Here is a 20,175-nt window from a genome sequence, read left to right as displayed (position 1 = left end):
TCAATTATTTTTTTTTTTTTATTTTTTTTTTTTTTTTTACTTATATTTATTCCTTGCAATTTTTTTAATCCCCGAATTATGTATGAAATATAATCATTGCTCGGCTTTAAATTTATTAGTCTTTACAAAAAAAAGGAAAATAATAAATAATAGATAATTTCACATAAAATATATTAAATATAGATAAATAAATTTTATCTTTATTATAATTATTTATATATTCATTTCTACAAACAAATTAAATATGTGCACATTTTTTTTAATTTTTTACTATCTCATTTTTTTTTAAGGCATCTTGATTTAAAAGCTTTATATTTTGCTTTAGCAGTTCTACAGTGGAAAGGCTTCTTTTATTTTTTAACTTATAGGAATCATTTATTTGGTTCATTTTTAAAAGCAATTTTTTATACGATATTTCTTTTATCTTTTTATCATCCAGTGCGCTCCTTTTAAAAAAAAAAAAAACGTAAAAAAATATAAAAAAAAATAGAAAAATAGAAAAATAGAAAAATAGCAAAATAATGTACATATTTCCAGGATCCTCATATGCTGTCTTTTAATAAATTAAATAAATAATTGAATAGAGAGACAAAGCAATTAAACGTATAAAATAGCGAAAGGGGGATGGATATAGAACAAACTGAGTATATTATTTCGATAAATATAAAAATATATATATATAAATATACATAAGAAATTCCAATTTTATATAACCCACTAAATTAAATAAAAATTAAATCCTCACTTAAGCTCATTTATTTGGGTATCCTTTTCTCGTATAATAGCATTTCTTTTGCTTGCCTCTTTTTGATAATAATTCTCTTTCAGTTTATAATTTGTTTGTAAATCATTGAAGCTATGAAATAAAATACGCACACATATATATATATATATGTAAATATGCATGATAATAATTTTGTTATATTCACTATTTTAATTTGTTCCCTCTCCTTATATGCTTCTATTCCTTACAATTTAAGCAGCAACCCATCAATAAATTCATTTTTTTTAAGAACAGTTTTGCTATATTCTTCCTTTATGTTGCTTATTTCTTTGTATATAGATATCAACTCTTTAATTATCAAATTTTTGGCATTAACTTGTTCATTTAATTCTGTTATATCTACAAAGCTTTTCTGTACATTTAGTAGATAAATAATAAATAAGGAAATATACAAAATAGGCACAAAAATGCATATATCTAAATATTTATACATATGCAATAATATTCTTTTATTTTTCTTTGTTTGTATAAAAAAAAATACCTCATCAATTTTATTCGAATTTGTTAAAAAGTGGATTCCTTGTTTCTGTTTTTCACTTTGAATACAATTTTTTGATTTATCGAATTTTGAATCATGAGAAATTTCTGAAAAATTATTTTTACTCTCCATTAATTCAGAGGAATTGTCTTGTATTGATTGTGTTATTATTGAAGTATCAGATTTACATAAATAATTTTTGGACATATTTTTTTCTACTTGAGCTTTTAATGAGCTAATAGTTAATTCTCTATCTTTTAATAAATGTTTATATTTTTCGACTTCTTTTAAACTACTATTTAGAATTTCACTAATTTCTTCTATATTATTAATTGGTTTATCTTTTGTATAATTTGAAATATAATTAACATTTTTTGGCATTTGAGATGTTTGCATAAAATTTTCACTTCTATTATTTTTTGGGGTCTGATTTATATTATTATTATCACTATGATTATATGTGTTAATAATACTGTTTTGATTTTCACAATTATTTATTCTTAAATTTGTAGTATCATGTATATCCAATTGAGAATCGGTTTTATCCAAACTTGTTAACATATTTATATTTGGCTGATTTATTTCTGCATCATTTAATGGACCATTTCTGTCTTTTAATTGTGTTATATATATTTCTCTTTGATTCAATTCTTCTTCTTTTTTATTAAGTTCGTCTTTTTGTTTTTTTATTATTTCCATTTGCTTAGATACATTATCTTTTAATATATTTAATTCATTAACTTGTTTTAAAAAATTATTTTTTTCCTCAATAAAAGCTTCTTCTCTTTTAGTTATTAATTTATTTTTTTCTAATATTTTTTCCTTTAATATCATAATATCATCTTCACATTTAATATTGCTTATATCGATACTATTCATATTAAAACATTCTCTTTTTATTTCTTCTACATATATAGTATTAGTTTTCATTTTTTCATTTTTATCAAAATTATTCTCTTCATTATTCGTGAAAGAGATATTTTGTTGATTGTCATAATAAATATGATCTTCATTTTTTAATTCTGTTTCACTTTTCAATAATTTAGATTCATTCTTTTCAATTTGATATGATTCTAAATTAGTATTTTTATTATATATATTTATATTTTCGTTATCTGTATTTTTTAATTTTTGTCTTTCCTCTATTGTTTCAAATTCTTTTATTTTTTCGTTTAACATATTTTTTACATCATCTAATTCTCCTTTTTTTTCACTCAACTCTTTTCTTACTTCTTTTATTCCATCTACTTTTTTATTTATTTCATTTTCTAGATCTTCTAAATTTTTCTTTTTTTCACTTAATAAAATATCTAATTCTTTTATTTCCTTTTCCTTTTCTTCAATCATATTTTTTGCATCTATTATATCTCGTTCCCTTTTCTCTATCACATCATTTTCATCTGCTATTTCTTTTCTTTTTTTATCAAGAGCGCATAATTCGACCTCAATTTTTTCTTTTGCTTTGTTTATCTCTTCATTTTTGGATTCTATTTCTTTCTTTGCTCTGTTTATCTCTTCATTCGATGATTCTATTTCTTTTTTTGATCTGTTTATCTCTTCATTCGATGATTCTATTTCTTTTTTTGATCGGTTTATCTCTTCATTCGATGATTCTATTTCTTTTTTTTTCATTTCAATCTGGTCCATGTCATTTTCTATCTCCTTTTTATTTTGATCGTTTATTTCTTTTTTTTTAAGCAATTTAATATTTTCTTCAGCAATTTGTTTAGATGATTCCTCAAGCTTCCTTTCTTCTAATTTAATAAATGATTTGCTTTTATAAATTTGTTTATCTATATTTTGTGAATAATTATTTGATGCGCAGATATTTTTAAACAGCTCACTGTCTTCTTCTTTTTTTTCTTCTTCTTGCTCTGCTTCTTTTTTTTTCTTTTTCTTTTTCTTTTCAAGTATTGAATATTTTTGTTTCAATTCATCATATTCTAGTTCTAACTTAAAATTTTTTTCTTTTTCATTTTTTAAAAGCTTTTTTAAATATTCAATATTTGCATCTTCTTGGTCATTTTGAAAAGATTGTAGATCTGAGTTTCTATTTTTCAAAATAAAGTCATCTCTTGTTCTGTCTATCTTAACAAAATTATCTTCTTCATTTTTTGAAAATTTATTGCAAAGAAAATAATTACTATTACCATTTCTTCCTCCCATCATTCCTATATTATTGTAATTACTTGACATAAAATTTGAATTATTGATTCTAATTATATTTCCTGAATTATCTTTAATTAGATGTTCTTTATTGTTATTTGATCCATGAATAGATAAAGAAGAATATAAAGCATTTCTTTTATTTTCAGAATCTTGAATTTGTATATTATTATTTTGATTAAAAATATGTTGATCATGAATAGAACCCATATTTAACCATTTTGAATTGTAATTCATTTTATTTTCTCCAGATTTAAGATATTTATTTATAAAATTAAAAAATTCATTTTTAATATTATTTAAACATCTTCGCCTAATTTCAGATTCTATACTAAAAAAAAATTGCTTAGTATAATCATCAATTAATATAAATTCATTTAGCAATGTAAATAAATCATGAAAAATTTGTTTGTAGAAATTATCTTTTTTTATTTCATTCCTTTTTATATTATCTACAATATTAATATATGATGTATCTATTAAATTTTTTATATATTCATTTTTATGTTTTATAGTTTCTTTAATATTTTGAATATTTAAATGAATTTTTAAAATTATATCTTTCATATTTAATAAAAAATTTATGTCTATTTCTTTTTTTACAATATTATAATTTTTATATAAAGAATTATCTCTCTTAAACTCTATAAATTTATTATTATATTTTTTAGATTCTTCTTCAAATATATTTATTGTATCATCTTTTCGTCGTCTTTCATTATTTTTATTTAAATATTGTTCATTTTCATAATTTATATAATTTTCACTTTTTCTATTTATTGGTTCACTGTATTCTTTTACATATTCTTCTCTTCTTCTCTCTAAATATTTATTTATACATTTCCCTCTTTTTATTTTTCGAATATTTTTTTTTCTTTTTTGATCAAAATAACTATCACTTAGGGTTCTAGATTTAATTCTGGTTATACATCTCTTTTTTTTTTTTTTACTTTTTTTTTTTTTTTTCATTCTTATATATTTTTTATCTTCTCTGTTTCTGCCCTTACTATTCTGTCTGTCCGTTTCATCATCATCATCATCTTCCTCATCATCATCATCTTCTTCCTCATCATCATCATCTTCTTCCTCATCATCATCATCATCTTCCTCATCATCTTCTTCATCATCTTCTTCATCTTCTTCGTCATCTTCTTCTGCTTCTTCTTCTTTTCCCTTTTTTAGAATCCCTCTTGAACTATTTTTATGTGATGTTTTGTCTTTATTTGTTTTTCTGAACTTAGTGGTTTTATTTTTACATTGATTAAGAATTACATTGTTTGTATAATCATTATCACCATAAATAATTTTTATATTTTGATTTTTATAATTTGTTTTAATTTCATTAACATTATTGTTTGTATCCGAAGTATCATAGTTATCACAACTTATACTTCTTCTATATAAATTTTTAGTTTTATTTTTTGGGACGTTTTTTTTTTTTTTTTTTTCATTTTTTAATTTTTGTCTATATTCTTCAATATTATTATTATCATCATCTGATTCATCTGTTTTGTTTGCAATTGTTAGTTTATAAATTTTATCAGCTAACTTTATATTATTTATAATATTGTTTTCATAATTCGGAATAAGTAGAGACAAACTTCTTTTATTTTTTTTTTTTTTTCCCAAATCTTTAAAATTATCTTTATTTTTATTGTGACGCATAATGTCTTTGTTGCCTTTACAATTCAACTCTTTAACAATGTATTTTTTTATCTATATCTCTTGCATATATTGTTTATCTATATTTTGTCTAATTTTTTTATTTTTGCATTCTTATGGGAAAAGAGAAAAAAAGACCTTAATTATCATTACACCCCAAATTTGATAAAGGTGTTATGATAATTTATTTTTATTGTTATACAATCTTAGTTATATAACTTTATTTTCTCAAAGCTTATGTTTTTTTTTTATTTTTTTTTTTTAGTTTTTTTTGTAATATAATTGTCTTATCTATATTGTATATATAGTCTTATTTGTTTTGTTTTATTTTTTTTCTCTTTTTACTAAATAAACATGCACATGCTCATTATAAAAATCGGAGGTTATTAAAAAATTATAAAATAATGTTATTCCTTATTTTCGTTTTTCCTAGTTTATCATTTTAGTTCGTTACCCTAAATGTATCAAATAAACTACTTCAAGAGAATCACCAAAAATTTTGTAATGATTTATAAATTATATAAAAATATATATATAACGATATAAAAAAATTTCAAATAGACAGATAATATATTTTAAAAAAAACTTATATATATATATATATATATATATATATATATATATATATATATACATCTTAAGATTATAATTATCTCGCTTTTATATTATTACACAAAGCTTTATGTTCATATATAAAAGATAATTTTAAAGTAGTATGTTAAAATTAAAACAAAGCATTATTATATAGTTAAATAAAAGAAAGAAAAAAAAAATTTATATAAATTTAAAATATATAATAAAAAATAATCGTAATTTATAGTCAAATAAAAATCAATGATATTCATATTAGTGATAGGGAATAAGACTCTCTTTTTTTTTAGCGACAAAAAAAAAAAAAATATAATATAAAAAATTAATATTTCCCTTATTTTAAATCTTAAACATTTTTTATATTTCATTTTCATACAGTTTTTTGTGCTTTTCCAGATACTCAATTGTACACATATGCTTTATCCTAAAGAGAAAAAAATATAATAATAATCGAATCTATGTTATGCATATATATAAACTATTTATTTTTTTTTTCTCTAAAATATAATTGTGCATATTTTTATGTAAATTATATACATCTATTTAGATCAAAATACCTAGACAATGTTCTCATAGAAGCAAATGCATTTTCTTGGGATGTATCTATATCATTTTCACTATAAAAAAATAAAAAGTTGCAATAATATAGTGTGTATATATATCTATAAAAATATATTATATACTACTTGTTAATATTTTTATCAAAACAATAGCAATAACATTTTATGGTTATATTCTCACTCAAATAGTAAGTATGGAATTGGTTTCAACTCTACATTGGAATCTTCGAAATAATTCAAATTCTCTTTTATATTATTTTCGTAATTTATAATGTGAAAACACAAAATGTTTCTAAAAAGGGTGAAAAAAGAAAAAAAAAAAAAAAAAATTAAACTATGTTTATACAATTTTTTTTTTTCTTCTTTTTCTTTCTTCTTTTTCTTTCTTACCTTAGGTATTCTATAGGTATGTACTCCTTATTAATGTTATAATTGATTGCATCGAAAAGTTTGTTACAAATTCTGAAAAAAAAAAAAAAAAAAAAAAAAATTATTTTATAAAGTGGTAATAAAGACCAAATAACATGAAATAATAAATGTGAGTGCTATATTTAGACATGATTCGAAATATAAAAAATGAGATATACAATTTTTTGTTTTTTTTTTATATTAATTTATGTGTGCATATAATGTGTAAGTAATTGTCTAAACTTACTCTTGAGATATCCCAAAAGAGTGAACAATGTTACTAAAAATGAGTCGATTGAAAGTACCTGATTTTAATTGTTTATCAAAATGGTTTTTAAAATGATTAAATTTGTCAAATTTGTTTTTCATTTTTTCTATCAAATTTTGAAAATCTGAAATAATCGAATTTGTTTGAAAAATTTGAAAAATAGGAATATTACTAAAAAAAAAAACTCTTGTATTTTTTTCATACAAAATGTCTATTAAAAGAATAAAACGTCTCATTTCATTTCCATTAACTTCTTCATTCATTTTTTCAATATCATAAATAAATATAGTGTTATTTTCTTTTGATATAGCATTATATTCGTCTATACTTGAATTTTGACAACATAAATCTTTAAAGGAAAATATAGCATAATTATTTATATTATATGGAATAATATATTTTTTATAATTTGATACCAAAATTTGATGATTAATTTTTTCGACATTTTTAACATAGTCTATATTTTTTTTATATGTATCCATATATATATTAACACATAATTTTTTTATTTCTTCAAATTTTTTAGACGGAACATTATAAATATTATTATCAGGATTACTATTTCTTAAACGAAAATCATGATAATTATTAATTTCATATATATAATTAAATTTAAATAACAATTTTATAAAAGGAATAAATCTTTCCCTATTTAAGCCATTATGATAAAGGTGTAAAGGGTTTCTATTTGAAGAGCATATTAAAATGGTTCCTTGATAAAATAAATGTTTAAATAAAGATTTAATAAGCATAGCATCAGATATATGTACTATTTGAAATTCATCTATAAATATTAATTTATATTTTTTACTCATTTTTATTGATATATTTTTTATAGGTTGTTCTGAATTATTTAATTTTTCTTCATGAAAATCTTTATGAATTTTTTGCATAAAATTGTGATAATGTATTTTTAATTTACCTATTTTAATTCTATCAAAAACTAAATTTAAAAAATATGTCTTACCTCTACCAACACTTCCATAAACATATATACCTCTTACATATTTTATTCCATTTTCTTTTTCTATATTTATACAACTATTAATATTATTATTATAAGAATTTTCATTATTTATACATTCATATCTTAGTTTATTTTCTTCTTTTTTTATTTTTATTTTATCATCAAATATGAAAAAATTATCATCATTTTTTAATTTTCCAAGCTCTTCTTCACTTTCTTCAACTTCTTCTTCTTCTTCCATATCTTTTCCTTTTATTTCTCCTTCTCTTTTTTTTTCACTTTTAAAAAATGAGCTAAAAAAACTTTTCTTAGATGTCTTGTCATTTTCCACTTTTTTCTCAACATGGTGGTAGTAGTTATTTAGGTTGTTTTCGAAAGCCTGTGTAAGGGTCAAGTGCACACACATATTAGCATTCGCATATTAACCGTTCATACATTAACTGTTCACACATTAACTGTTCACACATTAACCGTTCATACATTAACTGTTCACACATTAACTGTTCATACATTAACTGTTCACACATTAACTGCACACATATTAACATTCACATATTAACCGTTCATACATTAACTGCTCACACATTAACTGCTCACACATTAACTGCTCACACATTAACTGCTCACACATTAACTGCACACATATTAACTGCACACACATAGTTATGTGAAACTGCGAATATATAACAGCATAGACACAATAATGTAAATATATCAACACTTAAATTATTTTATTTTTTTAAAAAGTACTTGTAAGACTAATATAAACTTATATTGGAAAGGATCCTTTTCTATTTGTTTTGTTTCCAGCAATTTATGATATAACTCAATAAAGCCTGTATTTGTATTTTTGGCTAGTTCGTTTTTTTTAATATTATGCTTTTCATTTGATATCGAAAAATTTATATGTTGAGATTTTATAAAAGCACAATGATTTCGACAAACCTTGGATTTACCTCCTATATTATTTTTTAATATTATTTTGGAATTAAATAAAATATTCATTTTTCTAACACAAAACAAACAAAAATTGAATAAAATTCACCAACAAAAAAAAAACTGTCATGTTGCTAGACCAAAACAAATAATAATAAAAAAAAAAATAAAAAAAAATATATTATTTAACCATTGAAATGTTTTTTTTTTTTCAGTTAGCATATCCCCAAAATGAAAATTAATAATTTATATCGTATGCTTCCAAATATATACTCTTTTTACAAAATAAAAATAATATAAAGTAAAAATTTAACGATAAAAATTGTAATTAAAAAATAAAGATTTTTTTTTTTTTTAAATAAATATAAATCGTTAAGAATAATGTAACTAATGCACATTTTCTCAAAGCAATATGTTATAGAAGAAAAAAAAAAAAAAAAAAATGACAAATAAGTGAACTATTATTTTTATTAGCTTAAAAATAAAAATACCTTAATTTTTTTAACAACCTTTTCGCCTAATATTTCATCCTCCTTTCCACAGTTAGTATACTGAAGAGTGCCATTAAGCTAGTTCTCATTGTGCAAATATACATACGCACATATATATACACATATATATTAATATTATCACCATACTGTTTACACGTACGAAAACATTCGTTTTTTCTTGTCTCCTTTTAATTTCATGGATTGCGAAAAAGTGGAAAGTACAACGTCGATACTCCCGAAAATTATGATGGGAACTAAAACACAACAATATATGATCATAAAAATATCCAAGTAAACACATGTTTATGCATTTTGTGCCATAATTAAATGGTATTATATATGTATTACAATTGTGTAGAGAGCGGAAAGGTACCACAAATAGTACCAAATAGTACCAAATAGTACCAAATAAGTACTACGCTGTGTACTATGTTAAATAGCGAAATTCATCAATTCGTAATGTTTGCAACATATAGCGGTTTTCAACTTTTTGATTTTATTTATATTTTGATCGAACATGTTTGATGAATCTGTGTGCATAATATCAGCAAAAATCGAATTTTGATTTTTATTCTGATCTCTTCTACTTTTATTGTTATTACTATTTACTAAATTATTTTTTAAATAATTTAATGGATCAAACAAATTTTCTACATAATAATATTTTGAATCGATAACATGCATTGGTACTTCTAGCATTTCATTAATAGTTTTAATATAATCTGACTCGTTAATATAAATAGTACATCCTTTTTGTTCTTTTAAATTTCTATTATAACAATTTACACCCCTAGTTGGACAACTATGATACCAAACTTTTTCTTCTTCATTTTCTGAACTTAAAACAATACATAAACTATTTTTTCCATCTCTTCCAACTCTTCCAACTTTATGAAAAAAAGCACTATAATTATCTGACAAAGTCATAATAATTAAATATCTTAAATTTTGAATATCAATACCTCTTGCTGCTACATCAGTACATATTAAAAAACGAACTTCGCCTTTTTTAAAAGCATCTAAATTATTTTTTCTTTCATCATTTGACATTTTTCCTTTTAATATAACACATGAATATTTATTTTCTTTTGTCGTTGCTGCTGATCCTTTATATGCTTTTCCATCTCCAACACTATTTAAAAAATTATAAATATTATCACAATCTAAATTTGTTCTACAAAATATAATACCATTTTCCATATTAAATACATTTATTATATGTACTAATTTTTTTAATTTATTAATTTTTATATTTAATGATATATCTTCTTTTTTTATACCATTTTTATTTAATACATGTACTTTATCTGTATATTCATATAAATTGGAATTATTCATATTATTCAATTTTTCATTATATATTATATTAGCATATTCGATTTCTTTATCACTATATTGATATGTATCGTTACTTTTTACATAATAAATACAAACATATATATTTGATGGAATTATATTTTTTCCATATTTTAAATCAATAAATATTGGTTTATTTGTTATTTTATTTATACATTCTTTTACATTTTTGTCTTGTAATGTAGCTGAAAAAAAACAAGTTTGAATATTTTGACTATATTTCATACATGCATCTTTTATTTGAATTATAGATTTTTCATCATTATTTATAAGTTCATCTGCTTCATCTAAAATTAATAATTTTATATTTTTAAGATTTATTGTATTTTTTTTTATATTCTCAATTAATTTAAATGATGTACACACAATAATATTACTATATGAATTAACATTTTTTGATCCTTTATTTTTTTTATCTCCAAAATTTTGATCCCCACCAACAATTAATTCTATATTAATAGAACAATTATCAAAACATTCTGAATATTTTAAATAATTATTGTAGGTTTGCATTGCTAAATCTCTTGTTGGACATATAACTATGCAATATAATTTTTTTTTATTATTTTCATCATATTTATTAAGATCTTTTCCAATATAATTATTTGTTTCATTTTTTTCAAATTTAAATGAATTTTCTACATCTTTTATATCTGAATCGAAATATATTTTTCTTTCAGAATTTTCATTTTCTGTATTCTCATTAAAAATATCACATAATTCTTTATAATATGTATTATCTATATATTTCAAATTTTTAAATTGGAAACTTACATGAAAAGATGTACCAAATATATATGGAAAAAAAGGTATATCATTATATTTATAAAATGTTTTAAAAGCATTTCCCATAAATTTACCATTTTTTTTAAAAGCAATAATATTAGATCTTTTATTTATTAAACATGTTATTATGTCATTTATTAAAAATGGCTCTCCATATTTCTCTTCTCTACCATTTGCATATTTACAACCATTACTACTATATGTGTAATTATATTTTAATGTATCTTTAACTAATGGACAAAAACCAACATTTATAAAACTTTTATCTAATATCTTTATTTCAAATGCATACATATCATTTTTTATTTCACAATCTACTTTTATTTCTTCATAAAAATTTGAACTATTCCGGCAAATACATTCATATTTATCATTATTAATTTGAACCCTAGGATTGTAATTATTTAGCGATTTTATCAAAAGTCGTTTTGCGTTATTCTCCTTTATACTGTGATTGCTTCCGCTCTCTTTGCTCTTTCCGTCATCTTTGCTCTTTCCGTCATCTTTGCTCTTTCCGTCATCTTTGCTCTTTCCGTCATCTTTATTGCTATCCCCCTTTGAATATGTCCCAATATTTCTGAACAGTTCATGTACTATTTGTAAAGACGATACAATAAAACTCATAGTTTTACCTGTACCAGTTTCCGCACATGCACATAAATCACCACCTCCTAAAATTAACGGAATAGATTCTTGTTGAATTGCTGTTGGCAGATCGATTCCATTTTTTTCTAACAATTCACAAAGGTTAGTATGTAACCCTAATTCCTCAAAAGCAGACATTTTTTCAAACAAATTTGTAAAAATAAAAACCGAGAAAATGAATAAATAATTTTATTAACTGTACATAATATATTATCTCCTTTTAATCAGGCGAATAAATTGTTGGATAGCTACATAATTTTATAATGTCTGTTGAAATTATTGTTCACCTTTACTAATTTTAGGCTCAAATAATAAGAACAATATAAATATACATAATAAATAGCACACTACAACGGATAAAAGGATTGTTTTTTTTTAATCAAATTTATATGTATATCCATGTAAATGTTTACTATACATATCCTTTTTTTAATTTAAAAAAAAAAGAAAAGAATTTTTCAATATTCAATAAAAAAACCTTGCATTTTATACAAGATTTGACTAAAAAAATAAATATTTATTTATTTACGAAAAGTGTATATGTTTAGCTAGCTATTCTTGTAAGGAAGAAAAAAATTATTTTCAACTCATGTAATTATTTAAATATAAATAAGTAACATATTAAATATATCATTTTACCTTAAAAAATTGTTTCATTTTAACATAATTTTTAATTCAGTTTAATTCATATTTTAAATCTTATAGAAAAGGTGGTGATATACATTAAGAGAAATAATTTTTCCAACATTTTCTTCACAATATTGCATTATATACATATACATATAATACATGCATATATATACATACATATATGTGTGCGTATTATAGTTCTTTACATATGTATATATTTTTTTGTGGAAAGGACTTATAAATTTACAAAAATCAAAACTATAATTAATTACTTTTTTTATTTAGTATATTATTATTTTTTTCACTTTATTCAAATGGCAAATTGTAGAATTGTTCAAAATTAAAAAAAAATATACAAAAAATTTATACTTATGAATAAATGAAATATAATTTAAAAATATTTCATGCTTTTATTAATCTATATTTTATTTAGTCTTTTTTTTTTGACATCCCATTATTATTCAGTTAAAGCTGGTTTAAATAGTTCAAAATATATATTCGCTTTATATTATTGTATAAAAATAATATGTTAATGTGAAGATGTATATGTTATATAAATATAATAATGTATTGAAATAACTATCTTATATAGTTTGGTCATATACAAATATTATATCCTATTTTTTTATTATACACATATACATATATATATGTATATAATAAAACTGGTTAGTCCCATTACACTTATTATAAACATGCTATATCATAGTGCTGGGTTTTCAAAAAATATATTAACATGATCATAAAAAAAAGTAAAATTCTTTTCAATTGAAATGTAAATATGTTATTTTACACATTTTACATATGCTTTAGTTACACTTTTTTTAACCTTCTTTCATTATCGTTAAAGACAAATTATTTATTTATAAATAGCTTTAATGCATGACTTGGTATTTTATAAGTATAAGGAATGTGAGAAATATAAAATGCGGATACTATCTCTATGAATTTTGTATAAAATATAATTATCTTTCGCAATAACTATATTGCATTAGTATTTGCAAAAATAAATAAAACAAAATAAAATAAAACAAAATAAAATAAAATAAATAAAATAAAATAAATAAAATAAAACAGCAATATGCAACACTTGAAATGAAAAATTACAACTTGCCATATACGCATGCATGAAAAAAAAAATGTCTGAATTATAATCGGGTAAACAATCTTATTCGATATTTTTTTTTAAAGATCTTTTTGAGTTATTTTATTTTTGTAATATTTATTTGTTACACACTATGGGTGTCACTTAGTATTAATAAAAAAAAAAAAAAAAATTACAATCCTCATTTTTTGTCTATTAAATTATGAACCCTAATATATGTGTAAATAAATATATATAAAATTGTATTAAAGGCCAAGATTCACAATTTTGTATTTTCATACATACTATTTCTGTTTTTATTTGTCTCTACAATTGTGATCATATTTTATGTCACCACAGCTATTATTGATAAATAAAAACAGAAAAACGGCATATATATGTATGTGTATATATATGCATATATTGGGGGAGATGAAAAGAAGAATACATTTGGTTTGTATATCTGTTAATTCATTATAATAGACATAATATATATATATTTATTTCTAAATTAATATATATAAAAATGAAGCCTGTTATTTTAAAAAATTGTTATTCAGAATTTAGTTTGGAAGAGCAAGTAGCATTTTCCAGTGATGATACTACAGATACTACTTTTACAAAAATAAAATCAAGTAAAGGTCATAAAGAAAAAAAATCAAATTTATATTTTATTTCAAAAAATATAAATACAAAAAGAAAAAAAAGATTCCAAGATTTATCGGTCCTAGATGATTTCAAGCTCATACTATTTGGATGCATGGGAATAAGAACGTACAAGATGGTTTATTGTTTTTAAAAATGAAGAAAAATGCAAAGATGTAAATAATTTAAAACTAATCAGTATTGCATAATAAACTAATCAGGGTTGCATAATAAACTAATCAGGGTTGCATAATAAACTAATCAGTGTTGTATAATCTAGTTACATTCCATACATGTTTTAATTCATTATCTTTATGTAAACAGCCAAATAGACATAAAATATTTGGATTTTTTATTAGCAATAATAATATATATTTTTTTTTTTATTACAGTATAAATATTTTGTATGCATTTTGTACAGTTTTAATTTATTAGTTTTAAAACAAATTTGATTGATCTGTATGTTAATGTAAGAACAGCTTAACAAAAAATGAGCAAATAGTATTACATAAAAAAGGTTATAATATTTGTATAATATAAAAAAAAATATTTTAAAAAGGACATACAAATTGTGTTATGTTTTAGATAAAAAAACTGGAAGGAATCGTTTTTTAAAAAAAAACCCTTACCCCCAATTAAACTTATTGACACTATCATGAATGTCATCAAATAAATTATTCGGATTTTGATATTTATCATTTTTAACAGAATAAATACTATTTTGATCTATCACTTTGTTATTTATAAATGTTTCTGTTACATCAACTTTTTCAATATTCTCAGATTTTAAATCCTTGGAATTATTTTCGTGTTTTTTTTTTTCAAATTTTTGAAAATTTTCTACAATTATTTCAGTTTTACAATTTTCTGATTTTCCATATTCCATATTTGTTTGATTTGTTTGATTTGTTTGATTTGTTTGATTTGTTTGATTTGTTTGATTTGTTTGATTTGTTTGATTTGTTTGATTTGTTTGATTTGTTTGATTTGTTTGATTTGTTTGATTTGTTTGATTTGTTTGATTTGTTTGATTTGTTTGATTTGTTTGATTTGTTTGATTTGTTTGATTTGTTTGATTTGTTTGATTTGTTTGATTTGTTTGATTTGTTTGATTTGTTTGATATTTTTTATTTTCTTTTACAAAATTTTCGAACTTTTCCTGTCTTGAATTTTCAAGGATTAAAGAATTATGTAATAAAGCATCATATGCGTATTTTTCTTTTTTTAACTTCCTATCAACTTTTTGAATATTTTTATTAATATTTTTAACATTATAATTAATAAAATTATGATTAATTAAATAATTATTTTTTAAAAAACAATCATCAAACGTTCGTGGTTTTTCATTTACAAATTCACTTAACACATCATCACATATTATATAATCTTTATCAAAAATTTTTTGTTCTAGAATATTTATATTCTCACTTTTATTTAATTTATTTTCTACTTTTATATTTTCATTTTTTATTATTATCCAACAATGTAACATCATCCTTTCTGCATCAATTTTGTTTTTTACATATTTTTCCATATTCAATTTTTCAATATTAATTTCATCCTTTTTATTATCTATATAATCTGTAATATTATAATTGTTAGTAGTAATATTTTTACCTGAACTGTTCATATAATTAATTTTATATTTATTTTCAATCATATCTTCAAAATATGTTTCATCCCCAACTATTCCACTACCTAAGCATATGGAATGTAATCTTAATTGATGTCTTCTTCCTGTGATTGTTCGAAGCTCACATAGAGTTACTTTTTCATTTTTTAAATATGTATGCTTATATGGATAAATTAAACTATAACAATATTTTCCAGTATCATAATAATCATTGTAATTATAACATAATTTCATTTTAAATTCATTTTTAACTTTACTTATTGGAACATTTATATGTAAAACATCAAGCGGTAAATGCCCATATAATATAGCTAGATATATCTTGCTTATATTTTTACTTTCGATATTATAATTTAAAATATTCGAGCTTAATTTATCTTTCGCAATAATTAAAAGTCCACTTGTAGCATAATCCAGTTGACCACACATTCTGTAAAGGGAAAGTTAAAAAAAAATTAATAAAATGTTAACACAAAATTAGCTGTTTTTCACACAAAACTAGCTACATTTCTCACACAAAATTAGCTACATTTCTCACACAAAACTAGCTACATTTTCATACAAAACTAGCTACATTTCTCACACCTTTCTAGGAATACATGTATGGATATTTTTTAAAATTATCATAAACAATAACATATTATATGCTTACCTGAACGTATTTAAATTTCTTTTTTTTCGAAGCAGTGTTTCTACAGACGGATAAATATCATCAAGCTTCCCCTTCTCTAATTTAATATCATATGGTTTATTTACAACTAAGAAATAATCATTTTCATATTCTATTTTTAAATCATGACCTTTGTAGCTTTTGTATAATGGTGTAGCGTTTTCCTTAACTACATGATTTTGATCCTTCATATTTTCACATTTATAATTATTAAAATTTCTTCTCGTTAATCGGAATTTACTTCTTTTTAATTGAATAATTTGTTCTATGTGATGTCTTGATATATTATTAAATATTTTACTAAAAATCATTTTTTTTTTTTTTTTTTTTTAATTTTCATTGTTTTGGCTACTTTCTGACTTGTTCATAATTTTATTGAAAAAAATGTATATATATAATTATCGCTTGTTATAAAGCCTTCGGCAGTTATAGATTTGTATGCATAAATATATAAATATGGTAGTCTCCTTTCAAGTTAGTATATCATAATAATTTTTATATTCTTTAAGAGATAAGCTCAAGTTCCCACATTTTTCTCTATATTCCCAAATCTTAATAATATTTTTTATGGTGCTGTCGACTTTTTTTTTTCTTCGTCGGAGCATTTCACAATTTTTTTTTTAAATAGTATGCATATTGGCTTGTATTCATTTTGTTTTATTATTTTTACTTTATTAATAAGGCATAGAATGAATTTCACAATATTTAACAATTATTTACAAAAATGTATTATATATCAAAATTTACACATAAAAAATATATATGCAATTAGTTTTGTTTATTCGCAAATTGGTTTAGTTGCATATAATGTTATTCAATTTTTAGGAGAAAATATTATCAAAAATTAGGGTATTAAAAAAAAAAAAAAAAATTTAATTAATATTATATAATACATCCAATTGTATAATATTATAAAATAAAATATAATTAAAATAAACTAATTAATTTAAAGCTTGAAAAAAAGCAAATGTGAAGGTGAAAAAAAAACATGCTAAATATGCGAAACAAAAGAGTATCAAAGTAAAAGTGTTATATAACACAATTTGAAGATTATGTCAAAAATACAAATATTTTTTTTCATTTTTTTCATTTTTTTGAAAGTAATAAAATGTAAAAAGAGTAACAAACAAATATACTCCAGTTTTGTGAGTGTATATAATAATGATAATATATTTTCCCCTCTCAATCGAAGACATATAATAAATGTGTCGAGAAATGATGAAGAAAAAAAACGCTACCTAAAATACAGTAGTAATAATAATAGCATAAATAAAGACAAAGATCTTGGAAATTTGAATTGGCAAAATGTAGGATGGAAAAAAAGTCATAATAGAAAAAGAAATATATGTATGCAAAATGAAAAATATAATGATGATAAAAACTTTATTAACAATTTGAATGATAATAATAGTAACAACTTATTAAGCGAAATAAATAAAAATGTCAATAACGGTTATAAAACAGATGATGTAAATTATAATAATATAGATATTACAAATGAAGATAAAGAAATAATTGCAAGTAAATTTGAAAATAAAAAAAAAGAATTTATACAAAAAGTTAAATTGCCAATAATAGGAACACAACTAAAACCATCAGGAGGTTTTGCAAAAGAAATTTTAAATATAATTAGAGAAAGCAATGATTATATTAATATTGTAAATGAAGAAATTATTCAAGAAAAGCTTGATAAAAAAATTAAAGGTGATGATTTATCATTTTTTGATACAGAAGACACATTAGAACAACATGAAATAAAATATTTACAAAAAGTATATGATAATAATCATGTTTTAAATATATATAATTTTCTTTTAGTATGGAAAGAAAAAAAAAATATTGATCTTTCTGTTTTTGTTTCAAAAATTACAGAAAATTCTAATCTTCTTCCTGGTGAAAGAACAGTTATTAAATTTACAGAAATTGAAAAAGTCCAATTTTTAAAAAAAATTAAAAAAAATAAAAATGTATGTATTGCTATGATTTTTGTTGATAATAAAAACGCAAACAATAATAATAATGAAACCGATGTTAATCATAATATGTTCCCTATTGGTATTTTATCACATCCTTTAGATATTTCATTGTTAGATAGATGTGGGGAAATATCTGTTTTAAATCTTTATAGATTTAAAATTAATAATTATAATGTTACAGATACAGATTTTATCGTAAATGCAGAACTTTTTGTTGATAATAATAAAAGACTTAAAAATTATGACTTAACAAATGAAAATAAAAAAATTATTATGAATTTATATGATAAATTATTACAACTTAAAATTAAATATAATGAAAAAATTGGAAAAATTCAAGAAAATGAAAAACTTAAACATCTTGAAAAAATAACTGAACGAATTGATGAATATGTTAATGTTATAAATATAAATAAATCAATTAATTTTAAAAATAATACGGATTTAAATTTTTATACTTCTTTATATCTAGAATACTTTTCCTTTTTGGCATTAGATATACATGTAAATATACAAACAAAACTACAAATGATGTATACAGATAATACTGAGTTGCGTCTCCACACTGTTAAGACATATTTGATGCAGATATATGATGAATTAAAGGAAAAATTAAAAGGGTTATAGGGAGAGATGAGAAGCGAAGAGATGAGATGAGATGAGATGAGATGAGATGAGATGAGATGAGAATAGAATACAGGTTGACCAAATAAAATAGATAGTTCGAGCAAAGCTAAAAACTTGTGCTTTATTGCTAACCTTTTAGAGGACCCATATAACATCCCTAATATATGTACACAAAAAAAAAAACAAAAAGGTGGAAAATATTTACAAAAAAATTGTTTATAAATTTTTTATTTTTTTAATATTACAAATTTATCATTTATATAATTTAAGATCATGTGTGTAATTTTTATCAAAAGTGAAATTTCTGTTTATAATTTTGAATTCATATTAAAAAGCATAAATATATTTCACATGTATAATACATACCAAACGGCTGAATATACTTTCCCTTTTTTTTTTCATGGGATTCCTTTTTCACATTTGCAATTCTTTTAGTTTGTTTTATAACGCCATTTTTTCGTGTGTCATTGTATTTTTCCTATTTTTCCTATTTTTATTTTTTTTTTATTTTTCCTATTTTTTTAAATATGCTATTCATTATGTGTGATTTAATTATACATAGTAGAACGAAAAAAATGCCAAAATATGTCAAAAATTATACATATTATCATCATTTATTTATTTTTGACGTATATTTTTTTTATATGTAGATATAATATATTTGTACATTTTATTTTTGTTTTATTTATGATGTATCTTGTATACTATTTTTTGAAATATGTAAAATTTAATTAGCTATATATATATATATATTTTTTTTTTTTTTTTTTTTTTTTTTTTTTTCAAATGCATAGAAATTTTTGATGCTGTAT

At 21.3% G+C, this 20,175-nt stretch overlaps 6 protein-coding genes across 6 annotated transcripts; 2 read left to right on the top strand and 4 right to left on the bottom strand.

Annotated features, from left to right (window-relative positions):
* Nucleotides 1-93: 93 nt before the first annotated feature.
* Nucleotides 94-5,093, bottom strand: PY17X_1239900 (conserved Plasmodium protein, unknown function; the record flags this gene model as incomplete). The annotated part of the gene is made up of 5 exons (XM_022956877.1): nt 94-120; nt 272-446; nt 746-856; nt 973-1,136; nt 1,266-5,093. The coding sequence occupies 5 exons, from the start codon at nt 5,091-5,093 to the stop codon at nt 94-96; spliced, it is 4,305 nt and encodes a 1,434-aa protein (XP_022812714.1).
* Nucleotides 5,094-6,038: 945 nt separating this feature from the next.
* PY17X_1239800 (AFG1-like ATPase, putative) lies at nt 6,039-8,889 on the bottom strand (the record flags this gene model as incomplete). Its single annotated transcript, XM_022956876.1, has 6 exons — nt 6,039-6,105; nt 6,239-6,298; nt 6,423-6,533; nt 6,632-6,703; nt 6,897-8,263; nt 8,635-8,889. 6 exons carry the CDS (start codon nt 8,887-8,889, stop codon nt 6,039-6,041), a joined length of 1,932 nt encoding a protein of 643 aa, XP_022812713.1.
* An 854-nt stretch (nt 8,890-9,743) lies between these two features.
* PY17X_1239700 (ATP-dependent helicase Ddx1) lies at nt 9,744-12,236 on the bottom strand (the record flags this gene model as incomplete). The annotated part of the gene is made up of 1 exon (XM_724025.2): nt 9,744-12,236. The coding sequence occupies one exon, from the start codon at nt 12,234-12,236 to the stop codon at nt 9,744-9,746; it is 2,493 nt and encodes an 830-aa protein (XP_729118.2).
* A 2,102-nt stretch (nt 12,237-14,338) lies between these two features.
* On the top strand, nt 14,339-14,611 carry PY17X_1239600 (conserved Plasmodium protein, unknown function; the record flags this gene model as incomplete). Its single annotated transcript, XM_022956875.1, has 1 exon — nt 14,339-14,611. The coding sequence occupies one exon, from the start codon at nt 14,339-14,341 to the stop codon at nt 14,609-14,611; it is 273 nt and encodes a 90-aa protein (XP_022812712.1).
* Nucleotides 14,612-15,082: 471 nt separating this feature from the next.
* PY17X_1239500 (ribosomal large subunit pseudouridylate synthase, putative) lies at nt 15,083-17,071 on the bottom strand (the record flags this gene model as incomplete). Its single annotated transcript, XM_722374.3, has 2 exons — nt 15,083-16,520; nt 16,743-17,071. The coding sequence occupies 2 exons, from the start codon at nt 17,069-17,071 to the stop codon at nt 15,083-15,085; spliced, it is 1,767 nt and encodes a 588-aa protein (XP_727467.3).
* A 741-nt stretch (nt 17,072-17,812) lies between these two features.
* On the top strand, nt 17,813-19,363 carry PY17X_1239400 (conserved protein, unknown function; the record flags this gene model as incomplete). Its single annotated transcript, XM_722373.1, has 1 exon — nt 17,813-19,363. The coding sequence occupies one exon, from the start codon at nt 17,813-17,815 to the stop codon at nt 19,361-19,363; it is 1,551 nt and encodes a 516-aa protein (XP_727466.1).
* Between the last annotated feature and the right edge of the window lie 812 nt (nt 19,364-20,175).

Source organism: Plasmodium yoelii, assembly GCF_900002385.2.
Source record: "Plasmodium yoelii strain 17X genome assembly, chromosome: 12".
NCBI lineage: Eukaryota > Apicomplexa > Aconoidasida > Haemosporida > Plasmodiidae > Plasmodium > Plasmodium yoelii.
Note: the sequence above shows the minus strand (reverse complement) of the source record. Positions and strands in the feature narration are given on the sequence as shown.